The sequence below is a fragment of the Leiobunum rupestre genome, chromosome 7 (assembly GCF_980474605.1).
Source record: "Leiobunum rupestre chromosome 7, qqLeiRupe1.1.hap1, whole genome shotgun sequence".
Lineage (NCBI taxonomy): Eukaryota > Metazoa > Arthropoda > Arachnida > Opiliones > Sclerosomatidae > Leiobunum > Leiobunum rupestre.
The window spans coordinates 24,602,489-24,628,915 of NC_143390.1; the positions used below are offsets into that span (position 1 = coordinate 24,602,489).

The window sequence follows — 26,427 nt, forward strand, 5'->3', positions numbered from 1 at the left end:
CTTCTCTACCCCGCTTAAAAAGAAGCGGCGATTTTTGCGAGACCGCTAAATAGTTGGGTGCATTTTTAGGACCGGGAATACAACGGATGCCTTTTCTTTTCTCGCGAATGGCATTTTTTTCTCACGAAAGACTGAGTGTACGTGGTTATCTCTTATTTTTTGTTTGCTCGGAAATGGGAATAGTTTTATATTATCCCTTCGGGCTTTTTGTTCCGGTTAATGTTTGTCGGGATGCCTTTTTAATTTAAGTATTCTACTCCCTGTTATAAATCAAAGCCCTCTTTAGCGTCTCGTCATTAGAAAGGGCTCTTCAGTTCCTATACTAATGATTCATTGCTTAATTGTTTGCCGAATATAATTTTGTCAAAAGTTTCAAATATGTTAAAAATTATGTCTCATAATTTAAACGTATCTTTATGTACGAAGAATTCGTTTTCATTCCGAAAACATTAGTCCTCAAGTTTTCCATTTTGAATTTCGCGCGTATAAAATCTTTGCCTTTCTATTGGCTATATTTCAACCAACCCGTGATTAGAGTCACTTTAGTAAGCGTCGTCTGTTTCTATTTCGTGTTAAATTTGACATATTACACGCATAGAGATAGAAAATGATTCACGTGTAATACACGTGTAGTTTTCAGATTGTTCGGAATGAGCCATTCCAGTTTTATCATTGTTTCGATGATAGTTTGTTAAGGTTATAATTCATTCAAATCAATTGTTTAAAATGAAAGCGACAAGACTTTTATTTAACGTTTTATTCGTGTTAGTTTTCATTCGCGGTGGGGTTTCAAATAAAAAAGAAACTGCTTTAACAGTCTCTGATTACAAAAGTGACGAAAATGTTGAAGTTGATGATGATAGTAACGAGAAAATCGCGGAAGAATTTATTCCCAGCAAAGATTGGCAAACTATTAAACCAGGTATTTATAATATAAAATTAGTCTGGTTTCGTTAAACATGTTAATTTGAAATACTGTTAGGTCAGAGTATACCAGCTGGTCTTCATGTCAGAATTAATTTACAAACTGGGGTAAAAGAAGCCAAATTCCTGGATAATAGTGATAATAACAAAAATGAGGAATCCAAATACCATTCCCACGATAGCATTCGTGAAGCTTTGAAAGGAATCAAACCTGAAGACATAAAACAAGTTGTTAAAGATGAGGTGATTAATCAATATGCATGGTGTTACCAAATATGATTCTATGAGTTGTTCAAATTTTTTTTAATTTCAGAAAGAGAAATTTCGACATATTGATGATATAAAAAAAGACTTTGAAGATATTATGGTGAATGTAAAAACCGAATCTGAAGTTCTCAAAGATCTGCTTAAAAATTATATCAGTGCTAAAGAGTCTGAAAAAATAGATATTCTCCAGAATATTGAATATGTTGTTCATCAGGTACAATTCAATTTATCTTAGTAGCGTATAATTATATCTCAGAAATCATTATCCACTAGTATGATGCTGCTCAAGATTTTGTAAAAATGGATGGTTTAAATCTGCTAATTCCCGATTTAAATTCCACAAATTCAAATATTCGTGCTTTAGTAGCTTATACTCTAGGATCAGCAATGCAAGGGTTTGTTGATTGCACTGAGTTTTTCATTAGATTTCTTCGTGCAATTTTTTTTTCTGCTTAATTTTAGTAATCCAAAAGTACAAATTGCTTGCTTGGAGAAAAATGTGATGAGTCAGTTTTTGAGGATGCTTTCTTATGATCTGGATTCCAATGTTAGGAATAAAGCCATGTTTTCCATTTCATGCCTGGTTAGGCAATTTCCTTTGGCTCAGCAACATTTACTGAAAAATGGGGGCTTCACTGCATTTGCTGACATATTTCGCAGTCACAAATGGGACCTAGAAAACCAAAAATTGCAAATGAAAATTGTTAATCTGATTCAAGATTTAATAACCGAACAGCAAACTGCCTCCAAATATTCTAGTGAAGAAAGTGAGGAAATTCAAAAAGAAAGAGTTAAACAGTACGAAAGGTATTTAAGAAATAAATGCGTAATAGGGCTATATGTGTCAAATAACGTTTAAAATCTTTCATAGATTAAATTTGGAAGCTGTTCTGGTTCAAAATGGGTTTTGCAAAATTGTTCCTAAATTTTTATCATCCTCTGATGTGGATGCTCAAGAAAAAGTCGTTTCCGCGATGTTAGCACTGGTTAATTTTTGCCTAGAGGATTTTAAAAACAATTTGGATGATTTGAAGAAGTTAAACCAAATGGTTACGCGGAAACTCCAATCTGATGAAGATGATGATTATTTTTCCCAACTCTTGCGGAATGTTCAAGCCCTCATTCAAAGAGTCAAATTGAGTTCTAAAGGAGAGTTATAGCTAATCAATATTTTATTACATTAAACCATATTTAAAGTTCCTTAGTTTAAAACATTGCGTAGTATTTTATTGAGACTTTGGTTTTATAATTAAATTTTATAAGGCCATTTGCACAGATATTTTTTCTTTATAATTAAAAAATAACATCAAAAACTAGAGCAAGAAGTAACCGCTTTAATGTGTATATAGAAGGCAAATTTCCTATTATTTTTTCAATCTAACTCAGTAAGTGATATCGTATGAGATCTGGGCTGTCATAACTTGAAAGGCAAAGATGATCCCCATTTTCATTTTCAAATTTACCACCACATAGAAGGCTATCTGTTACGCATTCGCTGAATTTATGTGATATCTAGAAAATATATTCCAAAAAATAAAATTTTTATTTAAATGTGTAAAATTTTAAAGATATTGTGTTTACCACTGGTTCTTCATTTTGGCCCAACTGCCATATTCTTAGAAATGTATCTTCAGATACAGAAAGTAACTAAAATTGTACATACTTTGTAAAAAAAAAATTTGATTTATGTAAAATAAAATATTTGTAAAGTATACCATTCCAGATTTGGGTGCTACATCTATGGCTGTGATCCATTTAGCATGGGCAGTTACTTCGGCTTTTATTGTACCAGTGTCAATGTCGAAAATTCTTAAATGCCCCGAACCGTACGCTGCTATTAGAGAACCTTGAAATATGGCTAAGCTTGTACATGGAGAACTGTAATTTTACAGAGATGTTTTAAATTTTTATTTATCCGTAAAACCGCTAGAATTTTATTACTAACTCGTAGCTTGAAATGGTAGTTTTCTTTTCAAGAAATCCGTTGTTGGCCCATAAGCAAATCATTCCTGAAGAATCGGAGGAGGCCAAAATATTTTTATCATTACAAATGTCAGTGATGGGCACTGAATGGGTTCCGGTGACCTTTTCTGAAAATGTTATTTCCCCTTCTTGAGGCATGGAAAACACTAAAATACTCCCACTATATGTTCCTTTAAATTTGACATAAATTAATCAATTTTACAATTTTATTGTGTAATTTATTTAAAATATATACCAATGCAAAGCAATTCGTTTCCTAATGCTCCCACACCTAAGGCATACGTTTCTGGTACGAAAAATAAAGAATTAAATATTTTTTGTACGGTTGTAGTTGGCTTCCCCTGCTAACTTATTCTCCATCAATACGTTTAGCAGAGAAGTTAGCATTTAGGGTAGGTTATGTCTCTTATACCTTCTAGATCGTCGTTTTCTTGATTTTTAAACGCGTGCCAGTGTAAGAAAAGTGATCCATCCCATTCGTAAATCTTCAAAATAAAATATAATTACTTAACTTAACTCTAAGTGGCGTTGTATATACAATCAATCACACCTGTATACCCCTTTGTGAACAAACTACGAGTATAGTCCGTTTTCCAACAGTAACCCATTTCGCCTAATATATGAAAATATTCTTAAATATTGGACTAATAATTTTAAAACAAAATTTTTAATTTTACTTGTAGAATAAAGTTGCACACGTTGGCAGTGCCTGATATCTGGCAAGGCAGTTCTTTGTGGTGAATAATTTGATTTTCTACAGAACTAAGTATCACTGAATTTAAATGCGTTATCGCGTAATGTATTCGATTTTCGCTTTCAACGAATACTGACAAATTATTTGGTAAAAATGATGTGGATAAAGGCAAAGAAATCGTTTTCTCTCTTGTGAACATGATTTTTTATTCGGCGTGAAACTGTAGGCGTCCTCTCATTTTAGCTTTCCATTTTCTCTCCCGCTCTCACTCCAAGCCTTAGTTGCTATGGGAACCATCCTCTACTCCCTCTCTCCCGGATCAAAATAGATCGAATCGTGGGGGAATGCGGGCTTATTTTAAACGTAAATTGTATTGATCAAAATTTCACGTCTCGGTAACTTACACGGAATTCTGGTTTTTGACGTAACAGCTCATTGATTGTCGCTATTAAGGTTTTATAGGTCTACCGAAACATACACGCGCAATATATTGATTTTTTCTTTAGGAAAACCCTCTGTATAAACTTGTGTCAATTTATCGATTGATTTATTCCGCAAGATATTTTTCGTAATAACCGTGGAGTTTATTAAGTAGTTAGAATTTGACAATGTTTAATTTTTCGTGAAAAAAGAAGTGCGCCGCCCGGGAATCGAACCCGGGTCGCAAGAATGGGAATCTTGTATGTTACCACTACACCAGCGGCGCAATAAGATTACTATGGAAAAGTATTTACTTGAATTTTGGAATGGCATTCTATGGCTCATCCTTTATAGGTGAATTTACGTCATCTCGTATACCAGTTCCATGCTGCTTCGCCGCTGTGATGAAACCTCGGGTAGAAATTTAAAATGTCGGCATCTTTGAATGCGTGTTTACGATCTTTAGCTGGTGCTAGGTCGAAATTACCATTAAGCGTTATAACAGGGTGCAGAATTAATAGGTGGGAATATTTCATTTAAATTTTCATTTATTTATTTTCAAATTCGTACGTTTTAAACGAAAATAATATTACTCGTTATTAAGCCTTTGTTATGGGAGGGAAGAATAAGATGAAAAGAATTATAAGAATAAGGTTAATTCTAGCGAATCATGTCTGAAGATTACAATTTTTACTAAATTTATTAAGGTATAAATTCCTTTCAACTGCAACTGGCCAAACCGATACCGCAAATGAGCAAATACCTCCTGCAGCTAATGATGAAATAAATGCAAAAATTGCCACATTAGAGGAAGAGAACAAGAAACTTATTGAAGATATCAAATCAATTGATGTAATTTAAGGCATTATTATTTATATTGAAATGCTTCCGTGAATGAAATCTCATTATTAAATATGTTTTCAGGATAAATATAAAAGGTCATTAGCTGATAGTGAGAATGTACGTGTTAGGATGCGGAAACAAATTGAAGAAGCTAAGCAGTTTGGAATACAAGGATTCTGTAAAGACCTCTTGGAAGTTGCGGATGTCTTAGGCACTGCTATAGAAAGTGTCCCCAAAGAAGAGTTGAAACCTAGTAACCCGCATTTGCAACAATTATTTGAAGGCCTTAAAATGACAGAAGCACAAATCATGTCAGTTTTTAGAAGACACGGACTAACGCTTATTAATCCAATGGGAAACAAATTTGATCCAAATCAACACCAAGCCATGTTTGAAATAGAGGATCAGAGTAAAGAACCAGGAACAGTGGCTGTAGTTACTAAATTAGGATATAAATTACACCAAAGAACCATAAGACCAGCATTGGTTGGTGTTATCAAAAAATCTTGAATCACATCAGTGTTTGTAGAAATTTAAGGATAATCTTATTGACATTGATGTAAAATTTAAGTAAATAAAAATTTTGTTTTTCAGTTTGAAAGCTTTTATTTTTAGAATTTTCCCATGATACATTGGATTTTAACACTAAACACCCATACTTTAAGGACATAAATATTAAATAGCCTTACGATGATACTCAGGTGGTGCTATTGCATAATCACTTAGACTAAACAGGGATGAATTGCGTGCCATATATTTTAAAAAGTCATGAATGTGAGTGAGCAAGAGTTGGACATTCTTCTCATCCAATGGAGTGTAAGCTAGCATTCCTCCCAATTTCACAAAAAGTCTGAGTAAATGTATAGCCCCGTAGAGTCGCGACATTGGAGTTTCCGCGTGTTCTGACAATAAGTCAGCGTACTGTGGCCGTTCGAACTTATAAAGCAGTTGACTACCAAGCATGACATTGAAGTATTCTTTAATGCCATTGGTAACTTCCAATACCGCACTCTCTTTATTTGGAGAAATGCCTTTAACTGAGGTTTTCTGCTTTACGTATTCCGCCAATATTTGTTCCACATTGACTCTAGCTGGCAACTGAACCAGTTTCTTCTGGTGGGTTACCATATCCCAGTCATCCACGAGCCAAGGTTTAAGCTCATCTGGAATTTTCACTTTAATTTCTACCCTAGTCAAGAATGATTCTTCACTTTCAACATGAGGATCCAAACGATTCCTCTTTTTACGTTGTTGACTCTCAGTAGAACTACCTTCACTCGGTTGGGTGGTGGCTGCTGAAGCTGTTGTACTTGTAGTTATGGACACAGTTGGAGTAGGTGGAGCGATAGTGACTACAGGGACTTCTTTCTTTTTCACTTTCTCTTGAGATGGTGTTGAAGATCGTTCTTTTTCAGCTGTTTCTTTCTTGGCTTTTGTGGTTTTAGTTTTTTTCGTTTTGATGTGAGCCTTTTGCAGTTCTTTTTGTTTTTGTAGGTTAGCGTCATTATATTTCAGTACTCTACTCTCCGGAACCCATTCGTCCCAATTTTTGTTCCATCCACTGTAATGGATGAAGTATTTAACTTGCTTGTCTTTCACCTGCGATTTGATGCACTTCGCTTCATATAGAAGTGGACCGTGAAAACACAGTACTTTTTCACTTTCTTGAAAACGAAATTTTGGGGGCATTTCTCTACTTAATATACATTTACCTAAATAGTTTTCCAAAAACTTAATCTGTATGGGTAAAATTAACACGCGAACGGATCGAAAACACTAAACACTCAAGGCCCGGATGCCGCCAAATACTACCGTGGCGGAATCTCTCGGCAAGAAATAACAAAGAAAAAACTTTGATTGGCTGCTTTTTGTGGTGGGAAAAACGCGCATTTTCGAAATAGATAAATAGCATGAATAATTTCATGATAAAAGCTAATGCCTACGTTATTAATATCGTTATTAAGCGAATTAATTCTAAACCACACTGAAAATTTCGTGGTTAAAATAGTCCAGGATCCACGTTATTCCATCATGCGATTCTCCCAAAAGGAAAATCTAATTATACAATGTTACGCAATATCGTTTTGACGTATATAAATGAATAACAAAAGAGTTAATGATTCAGAGAAGGGGAAAGTAAAAACATTTATAAGCATTTCCTTGGAAAACAAGCATGAAAATGTGAGGGGGGCATCAAATTCAACGCGTACATTATTATATCCCAATGGAATTGAAACTGTTGCAATTTCTCGGATTAGTAAACGGGGGGATCCTTGTGGGTCAAAATACTAAGTCATTGCGACAGTAACAATTACTCTCGCTGAAAGGAATCAGTGCGCAGCATAAAATCTTTCAGAGAACATCACTTTCTCTCCAAAATACAAAATACTTTTATTTTCCGGGAATATTTTCCTTAGTTTAGAGTGTTTTGTGAATGAAGCCAATTACATTTTAAGTTCTTTTTACACTTAATTCGAAGTTAATAAAGACGCGAACACGTTTTTAAAAGTACGGTACTGATCTAATAACTAATTGGTAATTAATATAATTTGTAATTTAAATTTCGCGCAATGTCGCTTTTCAATATAAAAGCTACAAATAAGGAAACTAAACCAAAGAAACAAAAGAATTCCAGTGACGGAAAACAATGCAACAAACACCTCGGCAGGTAAACTTGCTTCCTTTTTTTAATTTTTATTATTCGTATTATATTGCACAAAATTAATCTCCTCTACTCGGAATGAATATTTATTAGATACCCTTGTAAAGATATTGAAATACTTAACCTTGAAAGAAAATTTTAAAAGTCCCTTGAGAGTTGAGTGACCCCATACCAAATTTATCGTCTCGTTTACCGTCTAGGTTGTCATTTATTTCAGTGGCGGAGTAGTTTTTTTTGACGTTTTCCGTAGAGGCACATCTACAATTGCCTACAATTAATTGGAATATTGCCTACTATCAGCGTTAATGTTATAAAGTTTCATTGTGCGTATTAAAAGGGGCGTTTTTTCTTGCAGAGCAAAGTTTAGCTCTAGTCCCTGGCTTTCAAAGTTTGGTAACTACAAAGATAAGATTAGGCCTACGGAACTCATAAATAGAGGTGACAATCCAGAAATAAATCACTTTAATACCAAAATGGCACAGAAAGCGCACATGTAAGGCTTTATTATAATATTTGTAATTTTTGCATCCCCAGTTTGCTGTGGCTGTAGTGGGTAGAAATGGGTTTGCTTTTGAGCTATCTTATTAGAATGAAGGAGTATTTCTGAAGTAAAATTAATTGTTGTAGCTTGCCATGTCTTCTGAATTTGATTAAGAGTCCTTTTGAGGCATCAGGATACGATGCAACCTTAATTCTTGCCCCATCAATTAAGCAGGAATATTTTTCTGGACCTCTTTCACAGCTACTCTCTCCACTCCAACAGTATAAAGATGTAATAATGATTTAGTAAAAGCAAAAGGTATTTTATTCTTACGTAACTGCTAAATTTTTTGCATAAAATTAGATTGATGAAGCAGCTGAAAGAGATGTGAGTCTTCACATAGTTTCCGATTTGCCTTCCAAGAAACTGGTAATATGAAAACTATGACTAATACAAAGTTGAATTCTTCAATACCAATTATCTTTTTTGTTCAGATATATTCCCCAATTGGACCATTGAACAGAGATTTTGATGATGTTAGAAGGGTTTTTGATGCCGCAAATGCCGGAGTCAAAAGGTGGCTTAATATAGCTATTTTTTTAAATATTACATATATTCAGAATAGGATTTATATTATTCACTGCCAAGTTTAACTGATAGTTTTCTAGCTATGCTGATGAGGCAGTAATTTAGCTGTTAAGTTTTCTTCGACATAGGAGTGATAGTGTAAAACTTACAATGAAAATTTCACTATAGAGCCTTGTCTTCTGGAAGTCGAAAACCAGTTCTATCGTTACCAGGTGGTTTGTTGGATTATAAATATGCTGATTTGGTGTCCATTCTTGGAGCCCTTCACGCTCTCTATGTGGTACGGTTTTCAATTATTTTTTTTAAAGGAAAATTTATTAATTATATACTTTGCTTAGCCTTTGGAAATCAGGGAAAGCATTCCTAGTAAAAGTACCAAAGCCGATGAGCTAGGCATTACTAATTTTCCATCATCCAGTATTGATTTAACTTTGAAATTAGCTAAGGGAATTGAAAGTGGGAGGTAAATAATGAAAACCTATAGAACCAATATGAACAAAACTAAACTGCCATATCAAATTTGAAGAACTGTTTGTCGCGACATTGGTGGGTCTGATCCCGAACGTATGGCTGCTCCGAATGTGGCCCAATATGTGCAAGAGGTCTTTAGTGGAACACTCGTCAGAGTAGAAATTATTGATGATGCCAATGTCATCCAAAGAGAATTTCCTCTGCTTGGGGCTGTAAATAGAGCTGCTAATGGTGAATAACTGAATATTGTAACTTTTTAATTATGATTTGAAAATGTATTCATTCATACATCATTTTAAAGGTGTTGATAGGCATCGTGGCAGAGTGATTATGTTAACGTATGAACCGGAAGATTCAATTGATACTACTCTCTTAATTGTTGGAAAGGGTGTTACTTATGATACGGGTGGAGCTGATATCAAAGCCGGTGGAGTTATGGCAGGTATTTCTCGAGGATAGGTGCTAGGAGTAATTTGGAAAGAAAAACTTATGTTTAAACATTTTTCATTGATACTAGGCATGCATCGTGACAAATGTGGTGCCGCTTCCGTGGCTGGATTCTTCCAAACCTTGGCCCAGCTGAAGCCTAAAGGAATTAAAGTAATTGGTGGAATGGCTATGGTTAGGAATAGTGTGGGCTCAGGTATTTTACCGCCGTAATATTAATATACCTTCAATACTATAAGGTAAAATTATTAAATCAGATTGCTATGTGGCTGATGAAATAATTACAAGTCGAGCTGGTCTTAGAGTTCGAGTAGGAAATACAGATGCGGAAGGTCGAATGGCAATGACTGATTTGCTCTGTCTTATGAAAGAAAAAGTAAGTTCTTCTATTTCTGTTGAAACCGAAAGAATATTTAAGCTAAAGCGTGGTAATTCCAATCCAGGCTTTGAAAGAAATCAATCCGTATCTTTTCACCATTGCGACTCTTACTGGACACGCTGTTTTAACTGTTGGCAGTGGTTATTCAGTATGCAAATAATTACCAGTAAATTTTTTAAAGATGGGTTTTAATTTTTGGTTGAACATTACAAAGATAATTATGGATAATGGTCCAGCCACAAAAGCCAATGTCGCTCAAAATATCCAGAAAGCCGGTGATTCTGTGGGGGATATGTTTGAAATATCCACAATACGTAGAGAGGATTATAATTTCGTCAAAGGAAAATCAGAATACGAAGATTTGTTGCAATGCAACAATGCCCCTTCTTCGCGGACACCCAGAGGTCATCAGTTCCCCGCTGCCTTCATGATTGTAGCCGCTGGTCTTGATAAGGTCAGTTGCTGATAATTTTGAACAAAGAAACTATAGAAGAGGAATAGAAACTTAAGCTTCCAGGAGCAATTTTAACTGTTGACTTGTGAAAGCTATTTCTTTTGCATTATAAACTTCTGGTTAATAATATTTTAATGGATGAGGCTTACGACATAATGTTACTGGAACTGAATAACCCTAATAGGTCTTGAGAATGTTGAAATGAAATGTCTATTCCTCTATTTCATTGGGTTTGAAATTCTCTGGTTTTTCCTTAAATTTTCTTCCTAAAATGGAGCTCAATATGAATTTGTTTTAACTTAATAGCACGGAATTGACAGCAGAGAGCCTTTGCGCTATTCACATATTGACATTGCAGCTGCTGATGGACCATTCCCTGGTATCCCATCGGGCTCTCCAGTTGCCGCATTGGTGGCTCAGTTTTTGTTTCAAAGAGTTTAACCAACACCGTCTCTATAAGTTTATATAAATATACATTTTCGTAACACTTTTTATATGGTTGATTTGAAAATAAAAGTTAAATGCTATTGGGAAATTTATTTTAAATTATCATTTGACATTTCAAGTCTAAATTCTACCAAAACTAAATATTATATTTGTAAATTATATATGTATACGTTTGAAATTTCTAAGGTTCTATTGCCAACTGTATTACAAAAGCTTAAACTACTTTGGATTTAAGATGTAAAATGTATTTTTTAAATTCAATGGCCGGCTGCTTTTGCTAAGATACAGCCTCTTAAAAAAATAAAATGCAAGACTGTCACTTGGAAAATAATATTTCCAAAAATTGGATTTAAGAAATCACAATTAATTTTTACACCTAAGTTCTTCTAAAACAAATTAAGAATTAGTGAAGGGTTGATAGGAGATGTTGCCGAGCGTTTTGTTGAAACATCTGGCGCATAGTACTACACTCAAATGTTTTTCTAGGGAGAGAATTCCAGTTAGAGATTCAGCGGAAGGAAAAGTTACACTGTTGAAGTTTCATTTTGACGCGAGGTTTGGTAATTTTAGCGTAGAGAGTCGAACTAAAATAGGGATGAGGGGCTGATGGCCGATTATACCTGACCAGATGTTCCAAACTTGGAAGAGATCGTTTACCGCATGTCGGAGTAGGGGCGGGTCAAGCTTGAGGTGGTTGTTGCGGTCGTTAGGGGTATGGTTGTCAGTACCTCTGGTAAGTTAAGTATATCGGTTGTGGACCTTTGTAAGGTTGGCTTGGTCACTGAGGGAAGGTGGACTCCAGATCTTAGAGGCGTAAGTTATATGTGGGAACACTAGGGCATTGTATAGAGTACGAAAAAGGCATGGCGAGCGAAAGAAGAAGTTTCGTCGAGTTAGGTCCGTAATGGAGTTGATTCGTTTAACGATTCTGGTAGTGTGGTTCCCAAAGGTCAAGGAGGGATCGACCAGACACCAAGGTCGCGTATTGGGGAATCCAAATGTGAAAGTGGCACTCCGGTCCAGGCATAAGCCAAGTTGGAATTGTTGCGGCCGAGATAGTTTTATTATTATTGAGTGGGGTGGCAAGCCAAAAACTTCGACCTAAGGTACATTGTGCATCCCCAAACTGGGTGACTTAAATAAGTCCTATTGCCGACATAAAGCTTAAAATCTGCCCGGCCGTGATATTAGAGACGTCATACGTCTCCAACCGATGCATACCCAAATGCTCAAACCTCTGGGCTGCATAGTAATCGCAGCTACAGAGTACATGTGAGGCAGTTTCCTCCTCAGCTAGACAAGCTCTGCAAATCGGGTCATCACTGACCCCAATAAGCGTTAAATGTATGTTTAGATGGCAGTGGCCTGTAAGTAGGCCAGTCACAATCCTAATACTGGACCTAGAGAGCGAGAGTAATTCTCTGGCTCTCTCCCTAGAAGGGCCAAGAGTGAACTCTTTGGCCTGCCTTTGACCCTCAATTTCAGACCATTGTCTGAGTTGACGATCTGACATAAACTTGGAGATCAAGCCACGTACAAGTCCTCGGGAGATGGGGAGAGCAGGTTCTGGACCAATGAACCCAGCCCTCGCACCTTCCTTGGCCAAGGCGTCGGCCCTTTCGTTCCCAAGATGCCCCTTATGCCCAGGTACCCAACAAAGTTGAACTTTATTGTGCAACCCAAGAGTACAGAGGAGATCTAAGCAGCTAAAAACCAGTTTAGAAAGAATACTATACTGGCTGAGAGCTCTAAGAGCAGCCTGGCTATCTGAATAAATCTGGATAACCTTCCCATGATACCCCTGATGTAAACAGTAACCAACACAGGAGCAAATGGCAAAAATTTCAGCCTGGAATACACTAGTGTGTATCCCTAGGCTTTCATAAAAGCCAAAATTATTAGTAAGGCAATACATCCCCGCACCAGTGCCATAGTGGGTCTTAGACCCATCAGTGAACCAGACGATCTCTCCTCTGGTACCGAGGGTCAAGTGACTCCACTCCGCACGGCTAGGGAAGTTGACCTCAAAAGGTTTACTAACGTGGAGTTTAGTAACCATCAGATCAGAACCCATTGTTAAAATCGGCATCTGATTGGAAATAACTCGGAAGAGCTTAGTGTGGCTATGCTCCCAATTATTAGCCTTCCACCAGCCATTTTGGTTAAGCCTATAGGCACCTAAAAGGGCAGCTTCCTCAATAAAAAGGTGGAGAGGAAGCATATTCAGGAGTATTTCCAGAGAAGCGCTTGGGGCTGTTCTCATGGCTCCTGTAATGCCGACACAAGCCAGCCTTTGCAGAGTGCGCAGATCAAACTGCACAGTCCTTAAAGTAACCCTTGGCCACCAGACCACAGCTGCATAAGACAGGATAGGTCTGATGATCATGGTGTACAGCCAGTACACAGCCCTGGGGCTTAAGCCCCAGGTATTGCTAACTGCACTTCTAGTTCTCCAAAATAACATTTTGCCCCTCTTGACTATGTAGTCAAGGTGTGGTTTCCATGTCAGTTTGCTATCCAGGATGACCCCGAGGTACTTCACCTCGGTGCTCTCCACTAGGTCCTTTCCAAATAAGGAAATACCCTCAAACATACCTTTTATCCTTCTACGAGTAAAAGGAACCAAGACAGTTTTATTAGGATTAACCATGAGGTTGACCTCCCTGCACCAGCTCTCAACTGATGCTAGGGCCCTCCTCATTACGTCCTTCACTGTTACCGGGAATTTCCCAGTAATGATGATAGCAATATCATCGGCGTAACCGAAACAGCGGCATCCTCCCCTGTTCAACCTCCAAACGAGTTCATCCACCACCAGGCACCACAGAAGGGGAGAAAGAACGCCCCCCTGTGGGCAACCACGACTGGTGGAGACCATAAGAGAGTCACCCAGCAAGGAGGATGTCACTTTCCGGTCAGTTAACATAGATTTGATCCAAAGGCACAATGTGTCATTGATACCAAACCTTTTCGCCGCCTTAAGTATAATTGCGCTGGAGACCTTATCAAAGGCTCCCTCAATATCAAGAAAAACTGCTAACGCAATTTCCTTGTGCTCAATTGCTTTTTCCAGGCAGCTGCTGATACCATGCAGGGCGGTCTCAGTAGACCTGCCCTTTTGGTAGGCATGCTGCGCAGCCGACAGAGGAGAGTTGCAAAGAACCTCCTCTCTAATATAGTTGTCCACCATTTTATCCAGAATTTTTAGGAGAAAAGAGGTAAGACTAATTGGCCTAAATGCCTTAGCTTCCAGGTAATCAGATTTACCAGGCTTAGGTATGAAGATTGCTTGAGAAAGCTTCCAGGTGCTAGGTAAATGCCCTAGAGCAATACAAGACCTGTAGATTCTCAGCAGCATAGGGCATAGAATATCAACGCCCTCCTGTAAGAGGATAGGAAAAATCCCATCCGGTCCCTGGGACTTATAGGGTTTAAATAACTTTACAGCCCATATAAGTCTGGAATGCGTGACGACCTTATTCGCCACTGCCCAATCTTCCCTTTTGGTTCGATTGATCCTCAACGGCCGAGTGTCAGTGTTACCATTGCTCGTGAGCTTAGAGTCCGGAAAGTGTACATCTAACATATGTGTCAGAGTGTCCTTACCGGACGTGGAAAAACTACCATCTTTCAACTTAATGGTGTCAAGATGCTTAGTATTATCGTGTGCCAAAATTTTCATTAATTTGGCCGAACTGGGAACATCCGCTATGTTCTCACAGAAGTCTCTCCATGAAGCCTTCTTGGCATCGCGGATAGACTTGTGGTAGGTGGTGAGGGTGCGTTTATAGGCATCCCAATCACCCCCCTTCTTTGCCCTATTGAAGAGCCTACGAGTTTCTTTGCGCAGCCTGGCAATCTCGTTGTTCCACCAAGGCACCAGCCTTGGCCGGTTGGCAGGCTTTGCCGGACAGTTGCGGTGATAGGAGTCGATAATGGACTGTTGAACGCGTTCAACAGCTAAATCAAAATCCAACACCGATGACAGCCGTGGCTTATCACCCTTCAGGAAGAAATTTAAGTCTTCCCTGTAACCGGACCAATCTGTGCCCCTAGGGTTACGAATAGCGGTACAAGCCCATACAGGTTTGACCAGAATATTAAAGCAAATGTGTCTGTGATCCGACAAAGACGGTTCGTTAGACACATGCCAGTTCTTGATTTTATCTGCGACATTTACTGTACACAGTGTGAGATCAATGACCTCACTTCTGTTAGAAGTAACACAAGTTGGTACATTGTTCTTATTCAAAATGTGAAGTCTGGTACTAATCAGATACTCCATTAAGTCGTTACCACGCTGGTTGCAGTCTGAGCTGCCCCAGATCATAGAATATATTACCTGCATTTTGGAGACCAAGTATCTTTCCATTGGCAGTTCATGGCTCCTGTATGAGAGCGACGTCAAAGCTCTCCTTTGCGAAACTCCTACAGAGAACTGCAGTGGCTGCCTTGCAGTGGTGCAAATTAATTTGCAGCACCTTTACACTCATCTTGGTTTAAGGTGAGCTCGGTTGCTGGCCTTAGATGTCTATTCAGACACAGTGGTGGTTGTGTTTGTGGAAACCCCAACACACCCACCGGTCCGAATTACATCCCTAGCCTGCCCCCCTGTTGCACCCTCCAGTGGTACAACCTCTTTAATCTCGTCGGTGTCCGACAAAGCAAAGGCCTTTAGCTCCTCCACGAGAGTTTCTTCCATTGGAATGTCCTCTCCGGAGTCCCCGCCAGCCAGAGCCTCATCTTCCATCCTTGAGATCTCCAAGGCAGAGGGTTCGACTGAACCACCCTCCTTTACAGGATCCACCGGAGCTGTCGGGTCAGGTTCATGAAGTATCTTAAAGATACCACTGTCCAGACCCGTTAAGGCTCGGTGTCCTGCCTCCTTGATAGCCTTAACCGACTCTCCATCCACCTGGAAGATCCAGCGGATGGCAGTCGGCTCATCGGCTTTATTTACGACCTTCCAACATTGCGTATTTAGCGCGTTGTTGTAGGTCCTGAGTCTACGAAGGAGGACATTGCCATCCTTGGTGTAGACGTCCTTGGTGCGGAAGGCTACCTTGAAGGGTTTCGGTAGGTCGACGGCCTTCATTACTGAAAGCCGTGACCCCCGGAGACCAATTCCTTCTGGTCAAATCCTCCCACCAACCAATCCGCTGTAAACGCATCCTTACAGAGGTAGTGAATGGCGCCCCCAACCAGCTGAAAGTTCCCGAAACGAGGTAGAGGGTCTCCCGAAGGTGACCCATCTATCCGCTTCAGGACCTCACGCTGGATGGTGCCCATTTCCTCTGCGGAGATGGTCTTCACAGGATAGCCTTCTTTAACGATGACCATCTTTGTGCAGCTTAAGGTTTCACTATAGGTTTTTTTCGTGAGACTTCACCTTTTTGGAAACCTGAGACTGGGAATCGGGGGAGTCATTTTCCCTGGAACGTTTTGAAAGTGATGGCGGGGGGTCGTCCTTACCAGAGACCTCCTCCTGCATCAATCTTTCCCTGCGGCGTCGATTCCGCTTTTGAGTTTTATTGAGGGGCTTATCCCCCTTGAACCCTTGCTTCACCAACTGGTTCTTGCCAGAGGCAGACCCTTGAAGGCTAGGCCGGGTTCTTGTAGGGGAAAGTCCCCCCTCAAGGTTAGAAACAGGGGGTCAACATCCGAAGATCCGCCCCTTGCTTTGGGTTGGGTCCTTTCGAACCCTCCCCTTGCTTAAGGCCGGGTTCTTTCGAACCCTTGCCCGGTTTTTGGTTTTTTTGTGATTCCATATTTGGTCCCACGAGAAAAGAGGAAAGTAAAAAGTCACCGCCCTTAATCCTCTGTCCGGGTGGAAGGCTAAAATACAACGGGGTGTCGCCTGGTGCCCCGAGGGGATCGTTCACGATACCGTATTTACGCTTCCCCGGTACCACTCAGCCCTCAGCACGATACCTCACACCTTAGCTTAAGGAAGAAGCAGAGGCTTAGTTGGCCAGCATGAAGGGTTTCCCCTCCACCTGTTACTCCCTTCCACCACGAAGAGATACAAGGTTGCAGTTTATGGAAGGCCGAGATGGTTGATACCACTTTTAGACACATTGAAGGCCATGCCGTGGTCTGTTGCCCAGCGGGCTACTTCGTCAAAGTCAGTTTGCAGGCAATCATGATCTTCTGGTGATGCAACAAGGGATGCCAATATAGAGTCATCCGTAAATGCATGTTGCACAACGCTAGGCATTAAGTTTATGAAGACTGAGAACAGAATTGATCCAAGCGCGCAACCTTGAGGGGTACGAAGACCAGAGGTTCCGCCTTGAAGGACGACAGAATGTTGACGGTCCGTAAAGAATATGGAGAGCCAGAGAAGGGTCAAGTCCTCGATGCCGGCCTCTTGTAGTGCTTCGATGAGTTTCTGGTGAGGGATGGTGTCGAAAGCTTTACCAAAGTCTAAATATATTACAACAACGGGCTTTCCGTCATCCAACCAGCTAGGTAATCCAGTTGTTGGTTGCTGATAGCAGTTTGGAGGTGCATGAGTGTTTGGAGCGGAAGCCATGTTGGGAGGGATGGTAGAAGTAGGCGTCTGTCAGGAAAGTGCGTAATGATCGTCTGCTAGGCGCTCACTGACACGGGCTACGTACATGGCACGTAATTTCAATCGGCCAATAGTTCGTGGGGGCGGTCCTCAAGCCAGCTTTAAAAATTGGGGTGATGTTGGCACACTTCCAGATGTGCGGAACTTGGCCGGTTGCGAAGCTTCTGGTGATGATTATCGAGAGCTAGGGGGTACTCGTAGGCGGCAGCGAGTTGCTTTAATAGATATGGGTGGAGGCCATCAGAGCCAGCAGCTTGGTGGACATTGAGTGATATCAACTGTTTATAAACTGAGTTTAGGGTGCAGGTAAAATTTGAGAAAGTTCGAGGTGGCAGTGTTGGAAGTGACTTCCAGAAAGTGGTCATTTAAGACTGTATAGCCATAGACTTTGGGTCGGAACTCGAGATTCCATCTGGACCCTTCATTTCTGTAATGGTGAATTTGGATTGATGGAGACTATTTACATGGCTGAAGAATGCCTTCAGGTTACTGGTTATTTGGGTAGTAACGTGATATTCGGACTTCCGCTTAAAGTTCACGTGGAAGCGTTTGTAGTGGCATTACGAGCCTTTTGATACGCAGTGTAAGCATCATCAACCTGAGACGGGGTATAGTGATTAGATTGGGATTGAACATAACGTCGCCATGCTTTAGTTTTATAATTTCTGGATCGCTCAAACCACGCAGGAAAATGGACTGGTCTAGGTTGTTACTGTTTGCGGAAGGGGATGAAGAACTCAATATGACTCTAGTGAGGGTGTCTAAAAATGCAGTCCAACAGAGTTCCACATATCATTGTGCGCAATTTCTTCGTCTTAGTTAAATTGCGTTAGGTAATGTATGAATTGTTCGTAGTCACCTTTGAAATAATCCCTGCAGATTTGGGTTGGTTGGTTGTTCAGCTGGGAGGGGCAGGCCATCTTAAATATGATTTTGGTCGCTTTTGCCAAGAGGTGGTAGCTGTGCAAAGTCGTAAGTTAAGTGTTCATTCATAGTGAGGACACGGTCCAGTACGCTAGGCTTCTGAAACAGACGGCCCAAGAGGGTGAAGTCGTGGACACGCTGGAACAGGTGTAGCTCAGTGATATGGCCGAGGATGGTTTTGGTGGTTTTATCGGCCTCAGGGAGGGTTTTCTCTAAAGGCCAGGTAATGTTGTGGTAATTGAAGGGACCCAGGAGAACAAGTTCGGCTTTAATCGTGATACAGTGGTGAGTGACACTGTTGAGCAAGGTGACTATTTCGTTGTGGTTAACGTAGGAAGGTGAGCGGTAGACTAAGCAGAAAACTATAGTCAAGGCTGGGAAGCAGCACCGTACCGTTACATAGCTTAGAGTACGAATTGGTGACAGCGACAGGGAGTAATGGGACTGGGCTGGTGTGCAGGAAGGAAGGGAAAAACAGCGCTACACAGCCTCCCTTATGTGGGCCACAACGATTCTGTCCATAGATGGCATATTGGAGGATTTGCAGCTCACTGTCAAGAACATCCGACTTAAGACTGGTTTTGGTTAAGGCTATCACGTCTGAATTGTTCGAGGAAATGATGGACATAAGCTTGGCAAGTTTATAATTATGTAGTCAGTGTGTAAACATTAGGGAGTAAAACATTCAAATCATGTCACTGTCCCAGAACTGCCGTGGGAAAGGGGGGGGGGGCAGGAAGCGGTTGTGGCGGCAAGAATTCAGTGGCGATAGGGTTAAAAGTAGTCTTATGAGACGGAAGTGGGGGAGAAATGAGGTAATATTGGTATGTACAATAGCTACATCAACACTTTTATAGTGATAACTTGAAGACAAAATAAATATTTCAAGCACGCTCTAGAAAACGTATAGGGTTTACACTTGGCACTGAAAGCTAGTTAAGTTTCAGAACGTTGTCCTTCAATACATCATTTTTTGAGTGGAGGCACGTAACCAACGTCATAATAACCACGGTCAGCTTAGATTCACTGCTACTCGCACTAGAAAGCAAATGCGAGCAGCAGTGAATCTAAGTTGGCCGTGTAATAAATATGATTCTTGTAATAACTAAGCCCCTCCCATCCTAGCGACTGAGGCTAAACTATGCCGTTCGATATTCATGGTTGAAATGAATACATTCATGGTATTTGTAGAAATTGATTTTAGAAAACATTCATTTATTTGATTTTTATTGTAACTTTAAAGTCTGTAAGTTAAAAATATTCCCGTTAAAGAAAAAATATGTTCCTATCCCTTTAAAGCCCCCAATTTTATGTTTGTTTTTCGCTCGGACCACTCCTAGCTCGGGTCCACAGTTCAGAATATCGAGGTGTTAAAATCGTTAGCGTTATGAAAGGCAGGAAGCCCCGATCTACTGGGTCTGAGAGGTTTCTTTTTTGTTAGAGAGAGAAAAAAACGGTTTTTACGCAGTAGAACGAGAGAAGCAAGCAAGAGTGTAACCACGGCCAACTTTGATCACGCGCTGTTCGCGCTACTACGGCCAACACATTTGTCGAAATTCCGCGAGCAAGGATTTTCCCCCTATAAACTGTATTATAATGTGTAGGAGGTCAGCGCCACGCTCGGATGTTATATTGTCTTCAATGTAAAAACTATACTAAAAATTATAATCCGACGTCATACACATCTTTTGCTCATAGGTTATCACAGAAACGTCAACGAATGAGATGGCCGCTGTAGCGCGAAAGATGCGCGAGACATCAAGGTGGCCGTGGTGTAAGATTCAAAATATTTGTATCGTCTTTTTCTTTAAAATAAAGTGTCAGGTTAATGTGTTTTAACTAATATCGACTAACTCACTTTAGTCTATAAGCCCAGAGAAAACAACGTTAAGAACAAAAGTTCGCAGAGAAAATAACAGAGTCAATTTATGTTCAAAACATTAAAGTATTAGTCTACATGTAGCTGAATATGATTATTACTTCTCTCGTAAGTCTTCACTTGTAATTTCGCCTTGAATTAGGCTGTAGTACGGGTAAAAGAGGCCCAAAAAGAGCTCTCCAGGGGCAAAATTCGTCCCAACTTGCAATGTGGCCTAAAAATTCTAAGTAGATGAGGATCCGATCAGTCCGCAGCGATGCGGGGTGTACAACGCAGTTTTTGTGGGGGTAAGGGGGGCAGTTGCCCCTAAATTTGGTTTCACCGAATTGAGCCGTGTTTTGTTACATTTCACCCTGAGTCGAATGCGACGAACCACATGCCCGTAAAATGAACCGTTTCCGAGTTATGGCCAAATTTGTACTGAATCACGTGGTTTTTTCTCTAATATGAAAAAAATAATCCCCAAATGTTAAATTTAGCAATCCGGTCAAGTTGGGTATCGTTTCTGTAGTATGTTTTAACGTTGAGTCGAATGAGACACGCCGCGGATCGCTGGGACTAATAGTTTCGGAGGTATGACCAAAAGTACACTAAACAAAGGTTTTTTTTTGGAATTTCACTAAATGTTGAAAAGGTATATCAACCATTTGGCCAGGACCAACCGTACTTTCGGATCGTACGTATTATTATGTGCCAAATCGAATGAGACCAACCGCAATTCCGTAGGATGAAAAGTTTCCGAGCTATAACGAAATATGTGCGAACCATAAATGGTGTTTTTTTTTCAAAAAGTTCGAAAATATTCATTTAAATCCCACCCGTGTCTACAAATTTCTCCCCGGACGACCACAATGTATTCATCTTACATACTACTAAGTGCTGAATCGAATGAGACCAACCGCAGCGCCGTGGAATGAATAGATAACGAGTGATGACGGAATTTACATTAGATAATTGACATTTAATCCTCAAACGGGTTCTGAAAATGTTTTTCTTTTTCTTTTTTTAAGTTAAATTTTAACATCATTGTTGTGTGATTGCTACAAGAATTGATGAAGATATGTTTAAAACAGGTACAATCGAACACATTTTTACTTAGTTAAAATTTGCATCAGACAATACAACTAAATAAAATCAATGAAATATAATAATATTATATCTGAAATTTCTATGGCATTTTTTTGGGGCAATAAAAAATTCAAGTAGAAACGTTTAAAAAGAAGATGGCGCGACTAAAGAATATCAATATGACGTCTTGCAACGTCACACATGCTTTTGGTAGTAAACATTAATCGAATACAATGATGTTTAAAAATAAATTATAAATAAATAAAAAAAAAGTAAAAACATTTTCAGAACCTGTTTGAGGATTAAATGTCAATTATCTAATGTAAATTCCGTCGTCAATCGTTATCTATTCATTCCACGGCTCTGCGGTTGGTCTTATTCGATTCAGCACTTAGTAGTATGTAAGATGAATACATTGTGGTCGTCCGGGGATAAATTTGTGGCGGAGTGGTTAGCACTTTCGCCTCGCAGCAAGAGGAGCCGGGTTCGATCCCAGCTTGTGGCACTGGGTGAAAACTCGGAACAACTCCTTCTGCGTTGAGTTTGCAAGTTCTCTCCCCACTGGTTTAAGGGGTTTTTCCCCGAGCTCTTCGGTTTCCCCTTCCATAAAAACTTGTTGAGGTTAACGGTAATAGTTAGTGTAGGGAGCTGTTGGCTCGATCGCGTGGCATGCAGGGCTTGCCACCACCCTCCTACGCATTGTAACCCGGCCACCTGAATTAATGGCTTCAAAAAGTCGCTTGATGACTTAGGCCTAAGGTGGTGCCTTGGGTATTAGCCTAGCTGATTATTATTATTATTATTATTGACACGGGTGGGATTTAAATGAATATTTTCGAACTTTTTGAAAAAAACACCATTTATGGTTCGCACATATTTCCTTATAGCTCGGAAACTATTCATCCTACGGAATTGGTTGGTCTCATTCGATTTGGCACAAAATAGTACGTACGATCCGAAAGTACGGTTGGTCCTGGCCAAATGGTTGATATACCTTTTCAACATTTAGTGAAATTTCAAAAAAAAACCTTTGTTTAGTGTACTTTTGGTCATACCTCCGAAACTATTAGTCCCAGCGATCCGCGGCGTGTCTCATTCGACTCAACGTTAAAACCTACTACAGAAACTATACCCAACTTGACCGGATTGCTAAATTTAACATTTGGGGATTTTTTTGTTTCATATTAGAGAAAAAACCACGTGATTCAGTACAAATTCGGCCATACCTCTTACGGGCATGTGGTTGGTCGCATTCGACTCAGGGTGAAATGTACCACCGGGAACAACACCAAACACGGCTCAATTCGGTGAAAGCAAATTTAGGGGGCAACTGCCCCCTCCTGCCCCCCCCCCCCTAAACTGTGTTGTCCACCCCGCATCGCTGCGGACTCATCGGATCCTCAAAGTAGACAATTAGAATTTTTAGGCCACATTGCAAGTTGGGACGAATTTTTCCGGTGAGCTACCCTCTTTTACCCGTACTATGATCTCCGAAGTACCGCGTATCAGTTTTAAATAAATAAATATATTTTAGTTTCCTCAAACGTTGTTGGTTTTTTTTACTTCTTGTTTAGACGTATATAATATTATATAAAATTATTCGCACATTTTGTAAAAATATTTGTTTCTGTTAATTTCCACAAAAAATTTGCATCGAAGATCTATTTCTACTTAACTATAAGTCTCTGCTGGCGTTTTATATTTCATTAAATTTATGATTTGGCATACACTGCGACGTTATCGAGGAATTATTTAGACTCGAAGGATAAGGGTGGTGTCGGTTTTCAATAGATTAAAATCGGAAACTATATTTTTATAAACTTGTTTATTGGTCGCTGGAAACAGTACTGCGCGCTAAGGGAGTCAAACAATAATTATCCCCATTAATTTTTAAAAATGATTTCGGGAAAATATAGAATCGCCTTGTATTTCGCGACTTTACTTATATTAATTCCTTCTAGCGCATCTGTTTATGGTTGGGGGTTCAACTCGGGCTCTGAATCGTCAGAGTCCCTGGACAATAGTATCGATAGTGGCGAGAATCCGCCCGGTAAGATGGATTTTGATATGACTAAAGATCGTAAAATACTTAATATGGTACATTTGTAGATTTCCTTAAACAATTGAAAAAGCTCAAGGAATTGGAAACGATTCTAATACAACGTCATCCTGGTAAAATAATAAATTCAAATAATGAAATGCGGTTTAAATATTTCGCGTTTATAGAATTGAAGCAACTCTTGGGGTCGTCCTCAAATCGCATCAAGAGGGATATAGCGAGTGTAAATAATTTTAACCAACCGCCGCCATCTCTTCCCAATTGTCCGTGCGTCGGTTCACCAGGTCCACAAGGTAGAGATAACCAGTCCGTGGACAAACATTACTTTTAATCTCACTTTTCATCGTATAAATAATAACACAAGTATATAATATCAGAAGTGTATGATATATATCTTATAAGATAAGTATGCATCTAGGATATTAAAATGAAACATGTGCCTACAGTGCCTTCGCAGATTCGACGCGGATTCCGTTTGACGCGAAGTTTCGACCATGATATCGCGGATGTTTACAACGCATCGCGGTTCGAAATTTGCCTAGTCTATTACTTCACTTAAAGTTGTAAAATGTAAAAATTACACTGCGTAGGAAAATTTACCTATTGATAAAGCATATTCTCCCGATGAAATACTATAGCCAGGTTCACACTCACCCCTAAAATCACTTCGTTTTAGATAACTAGTTTTCGAAACCAGCGTGAAAATCGTTTCGTGTTGGTTCGGGAAGCAACTCGTCCAAGCATGGGCCAAATAATGATAAATTAATCATTGTTTGGCCCATGGTCCAAGTCAGTACGCTTAGAATCGCTTTGAAAACGACAAGGCTAGGAAGTAAAATTGCTTGTATTTTCAAAAATAATGGGAACAAAATTCAAAATAATGTCAAAGAATATTACTGTATGTATAGTAAACATGGGATACATTTTAGTATTTTAAAAATTCTGGTCATAATTTGAAATGACGTTAAGCCTTGGCTATAAGCGAACCGGGGTGAAGCGATTTCGCACGTGTGAACCAAGAATTATCGTCGGCGGTCAAAACTGGCATTCAAACCGAACTAAACTGGGTTTTAAGCTCTAGTGTGACCGTGGCTCTAGACTCGTTTCGGTTGCGAATAGCCCCCAAATATTTCCCTAAAGCCGTCTCAAAAAAAGTTATCGTAGCTCTCTCAAAAATGTTGATTATAACCAATAACTTTCTAATTTTGTAGGATAAAAATTCCGAGCTGTGGCACGATAGATTGTAATAAAAATCGATTTAAAATAGTTTATTTGCAAAAGTTAAGATTTCGCACAATGCCTTTAATTGCCAACGACATTTCCCCCCCACCAGGTTTAACATAAGCTATGGGTGATTGGCGCTAATTACTACCAAAAAGTATTAAATTATTATTAAGTATAGCAGATAGCGTTTTTTATTTAGATTCTACTAACTTTAAAAACAATATTCCTTAAATATATTTCGAAATATACCGCTGAGTATAACAGAAACTTCGATTGCGCTCACTCATGAGAATGTTCGCCCTAATGCAGCCCCCTATCGACAACACTGGCCAGAGGACCACATTTTTTTACTGTCTTAAGAATTGTATTGTTTAGTACGTGATGTAATAAACAATTTTAATTATATTAATTACAGGAGTTGAAGGTATTCAGGGAATTCCTGGACTTCCGGGAGCAAGCGTATGTGAAGCCATATAATAGGGCCACAGAATCGTTTCAATTTTGAGGATGGTGCTACAGAATTACGTGTTATGTTACGCGATAGTAGGGGAGGAGCTAACTGTAACTCGACCCGAATTTTTCAAACGATTCCGTGCCCTTTAATATCGGTTCTTTTTTTTAACGAAAATATGATTTTTATATTTCAGGGTATGAATCGGGAACAAGTTGAATCTTATATCAATCAAAATACTGGCAAACTTTGCAGCGACGATTGTAATTAAAAAATAATCGTGTTCTAATCGTAAAAAGTGTCACTTAATTTGGATATTATAATAAAGAAACGTTTATAAAAAAAATTTAACTATTTTCCGGTTGATTTGTATTTTAATTTTATTAATGATGATGATGTTGAAAAAACTCAGGCTGGATTAATTATTAAGAAAAATAAGCACGTCCTTTGTGTGCTTTTGGCACCACACAAAGTTTCACAAAAACAAACCCGCTACAATTGAATAGGCCTTTCAATAAAACATCTTCAAGGAAATCGCCAAGATGTAATATTTCCGAGAACCAGAACCTGAAGCTGAAAGTCACTGTTTATATAGTGTTTGTTAAAATAATGGAAACATTTCACCTGTACGGTATGAAATAAGTGTTTCATTTTAACCAGGTAGCTTTTTTGAAGTATTAAGGCTTAGCAAAAACATGAAGTTCTGTTTACAGGTGAAAGGTTTCCATTATTTCCATGGAAAATCACATACTTCGACCCCCCCTTGACGAATTTCTGGCTACGCCACTGACAAGCACCAAATAAAAAGTAACTTGCAGGTCCTGGCTCTCGGATGTATTACTTCTTGGCGATTTCCTTGAAGATGTTTTATTGAACGGCCTATTGACGGGCCAAGGGTAATAAAGAAAAGGACCACGTTGGCGAGACGGCTCCCTTAACTTGTCACCCTTTTCAAAAAGTTATGGGGCACAGTTTTAAAAGAAATACTGAATTCAAGAAATTAATTAGTCATTTAGCATGCCAAGCCAGCTCAGCCTCGATTGGGATAACGTTTTCAAGTTTCTCATTAATTTATTATGGTTAAGTTTGCGAAATAGGGGCTGAAGATATAAACAGCATCTAATCTTTTGTTTTGTTAACAAACCACAAATAGAAAGCAACCACGGCCTTTAAAGTGATACATTATTA

The 26,427-nt window shown here is 39.3% G+C and overlaps 7 protein-coding genes and 1 non-coding gene across 10 annotated transcripts; 4 read left to right on the top strand and 4 right to left on the bottom strand.

Moving 5' to 3' along the window:
* Positions 1-687: 687 nt before the first annotated feature.
* Sil1 (Sil1 nucleotide exchange factor) lies at positions 688-2,434 on the top strand. Its single transcript, XM_090154783.1, has 6 exons — positions 688-922; positions 983-1,167; positions 1,238-1,405; positions 1,465-1,586; positions 1,654-1,998; positions 2,063-2,434. The coding sequence occupies exons 1-6, from the start codon at positions 727-729 to the stop codon at positions 2,349-2,351; spliced, it is 1,305 nt and encodes a 434-aa protein (XP_090010909.1). The 5' UTR covers positions 688-726; the 3' UTR covers positions 2,352-2,434.
* Positions 2,435-2,568: 134 nt separating this feature from the next.
* LOC149935298 (WD repeat domain 54-like) lies at positions 2,569-4,177 on the bottom strand. Its single transcript, XM_090154787.1, has 8 exons — positions 3,852-4,177; positions 3,725-3,787; positions 3,587-3,659; positions 3,410-3,460; positions 3,137-3,344; positions 2,907-3,069; positions 2,773-2,838; positions 2,569-2,703 (listed from the first exon to the last, which is right to left on the bottom strand). Exons 1-8 carry the CDS (start codon positions 4,065-4,067, stop codon positions 2,569-2,571), a joined length of 975 nt encoding a protein of 324 aa, XP_090010913.1. The 5' UTR covers positions 4,068-4,177.
* A 326-nt stretch (positions 4,178-4,503) lies between these two features.
* On the bottom strand, positions 4,504-4,574 carry TRNAG-CCC (transfer RNA glycine (anticodon CCC)). Its single transcript has one exon. It is a non-coding gene; the product is annotated as a tRNA-Gly (tRNA).
* An 89-nt stretch (positions 4,575-4,663) lies between these two features.
* Positions 4,664-5,724, top strand: Roe1 (grpE protein homolog, mitochondrial Roe1). 2 transcript variants are annotated; one of them, XM_090154789.1, is made up of 3 exons: positions 4,664-4,809; positions 4,996-5,140; positions 5,213-5,724. In XM_090154789.1, exons 1-3 carry the CDS (start codon positions 4,718-4,720, stop codon positions 5,639-5,641), a joined length of 666 nt encoding a protein of 221 aa, XP_090010915.1. In that variant the 5' UTR covers positions 4,664-4,717; the 3' UTR covers positions 5,642-5,724. The 2 variants fall into 2 exon arrangements, with proteins under 2 accessions (XP_090010915.1, XP_090010916.1); XM_090154790.1 differs by lacking the exon at positions 4,664-4,809 and adding an exon at positions 4,863-4,941.
* On the bottom strand, positions 5,721-7,146 carry MRG15 (mortality factor 4-like). The gene has a single exon (XM_090154786.1). It carries the CDS (start codon positions 6,818-6,820, stop codon positions 5,807-5,809), a length of 1,014 nt encoding a protein of 337 aa, XP_090010912.1. The 5' UTR covers positions 6,821-7,146; the 3' UTR covers positions 5,721-5,806.
* Positions 7,147-7,686: 540 nt separating this feature from the next.
* On the top strand, positions 7,687-11,152 carry Dip-B (Dipeptidase B). Of its 2 annotated transcripts, XM_090154774.1 has the most exons (14): positions 7,687-7,799; positions 8,149-8,286; positions 8,421-8,565; positions 8,638-8,703; positions 8,769-8,851; positions 9,031-9,142; positions 9,201-9,325; positions 9,389-9,564; positions 9,635-9,775; positions 9,851-9,976; positions 10,038-10,156; positions 10,224-10,307; positions 10,374-10,613; positions 10,920-11,152. In XM_090154774.1, the coding sequence occupies exons 1-14, from the start codon at positions 7,702-7,704 to the stop codon at positions 11,052-11,054; spliced, it is 1,788 nt and encodes a 595-aa protein (XP_090010900.1). In that variant the 5' UTR covers positions 7,687-7,701; the 3' UTR covers positions 11,055-11,152. The 2 variants fall into 2 exon arrangements, with proteins under 2 accessions (XP_090010900.1, XP_090010901.1); XM_090154775.1 differs by lacking the exon at positions 8,149-8,286.
* A 5,945-nt stretch (positions 11,153-17,097) lies between these two features.
* LOC149935303 (uncharacterized) lies at positions 17,098-17,595 on the bottom strand. The gene has a single exon (XM_090153565.1). It carries the CDS (start codon positions 17,593-17,595, stop codon positions 17,098-17,100), a length of 498 nt encoding a protein of 165 aa, XP_090009691.1.
* Positions 17,596-23,307: 5,712 nt separating this feature from the next.
* Positions 23,308-25,590, top strand: LOC149935304 (uncharacterized). Its single transcript, XM_090154791.1, has 5 exons — positions 23,308-23,555; positions 23,615-23,677; positions 23,732-23,857; positions 25,204-25,247; positions 25,436-25,590. Exons 1-5 carry the CDS (start codon positions 23,402-23,404, stop codon positions 25,508-25,510), a joined length of 462 nt encoding a protein of 153 aa, XP_090010917.1. The 5' UTR covers positions 23,308-23,401; the 3' UTR covers positions 25,511-25,590.
* The last annotated feature ends 837 nt before the right edge of the window (positions 25,591-26,427 follow it).

Coding starts and splice junctions, on each gene's coding strand:
- Roe1 (XM_090154789.1), top strand. CDS start 4,718: ATGTCGGCATCTTTGAATGCGTGTTTACGATCTTTAGCTGGTGCTAGG. Junction 4,810..4,995: donor ACAGGGTGCAGAATTAATAG/GTGGGAATATTT, acceptor AAATTTATTAAG/GTATAAATTCCTTTCAACTG. Junction 5,141..5,212: donor AAGATATCAAATCAATTGAT/GTAATTTAAGGC, acceptor ATATGTTTTCAG/GATAAATATAAAAGGTCATT.
- MRG15 (XM_090154786.1), bottom strand. CDS start 6,820: ATGCCCCCAAAATTTCGTTTTCAAGAAAGTGAAAAAGTACTGTGTTTT.
- Sil1 (XM_090154783.1), top strand. CDS start 727: ATGAAAGCGACAAGACTTTTATTTAACGTTTTATTCGTGTTAGTTTTC. Junction 1,587..1,653: donor CTAGGATCAGCAATGCAAGG/GTTTGTTGATTG, acceptor GCTTAATTTTAG/TAATCCAAAAGTACAAATTG. Junction 1,999..2,062: donor AGAGTTAAACAGTACGAAAG/GTATTTAAGAAA, acceptor AATCTTTCATAG/ATTAAATTTGGAAGCTGTTC.
- LOC149935304 (XM_090154791.1), top strand. CDS start 23,402: ATGATTTCGGGAAAATATAGAATCGCCTTGTATTTCGCGACTTTACTT. Junction 23,556..23,614: donor TAGTGGCGAGAATCCGCCCG/GTAAGATGGATT, acceptor GTACATTTGTAG/ATTTCCTTAAACAATTGAAA. Junction 23,858..25,203: donor CGGTTCACCAGGTCCACAAG/GTAGAGATAACC, acceptor TATTAATTACAG/GAGTTGAAGGTATTCAGGGA.
- LOC149935298 (XM_090154787.1), bottom strand. CDS start 4,067: ATGTTCACAAGAGAGAAAACGATTTCTTTGCCTTTATCCACATCATTT. Junction 3,788..3,851: donor TGTGCAACTTTATTCTACAA/GTAAAATTAAAA, acceptor TTCATATATTAG/GCGAAATGGGTTACTGTTGG. Junction 2,704..2,772: donor GCCAAAATGAAGAACCAGTG/GTAAACACAATA, acceptor TATATTTTCTAG/ATATCACATAAATTCAGCGA.
- Dip-B (XM_090154774.1), top strand. CDS start 7,702: ATGTCGCTTTTCAATATAAAAGCTACAAATAAGGAAACTAAACCAAAG. Junction 8,287..8,420: donor ATGGCACAGAAAGCGCACAT/GTAAGGCTTTAT, acceptor TAATTGTTGTAG/CTTGCCATGTCTTCTGAATT. Junction 10,157..10,223: donor TCTGTCTTATGAAAGAAAAA/GTAAGTTCTTCT, acceptor ATTCCAATCCAG/GCTTTGAAAGAAATCAATCC.
- LOC149935303 (XM_090153565.1), bottom strand. CDS start 17,595: ATGGCTTCCGCTCCAAACACTCATGCACCTCCAAACTGCTATCAGCAA.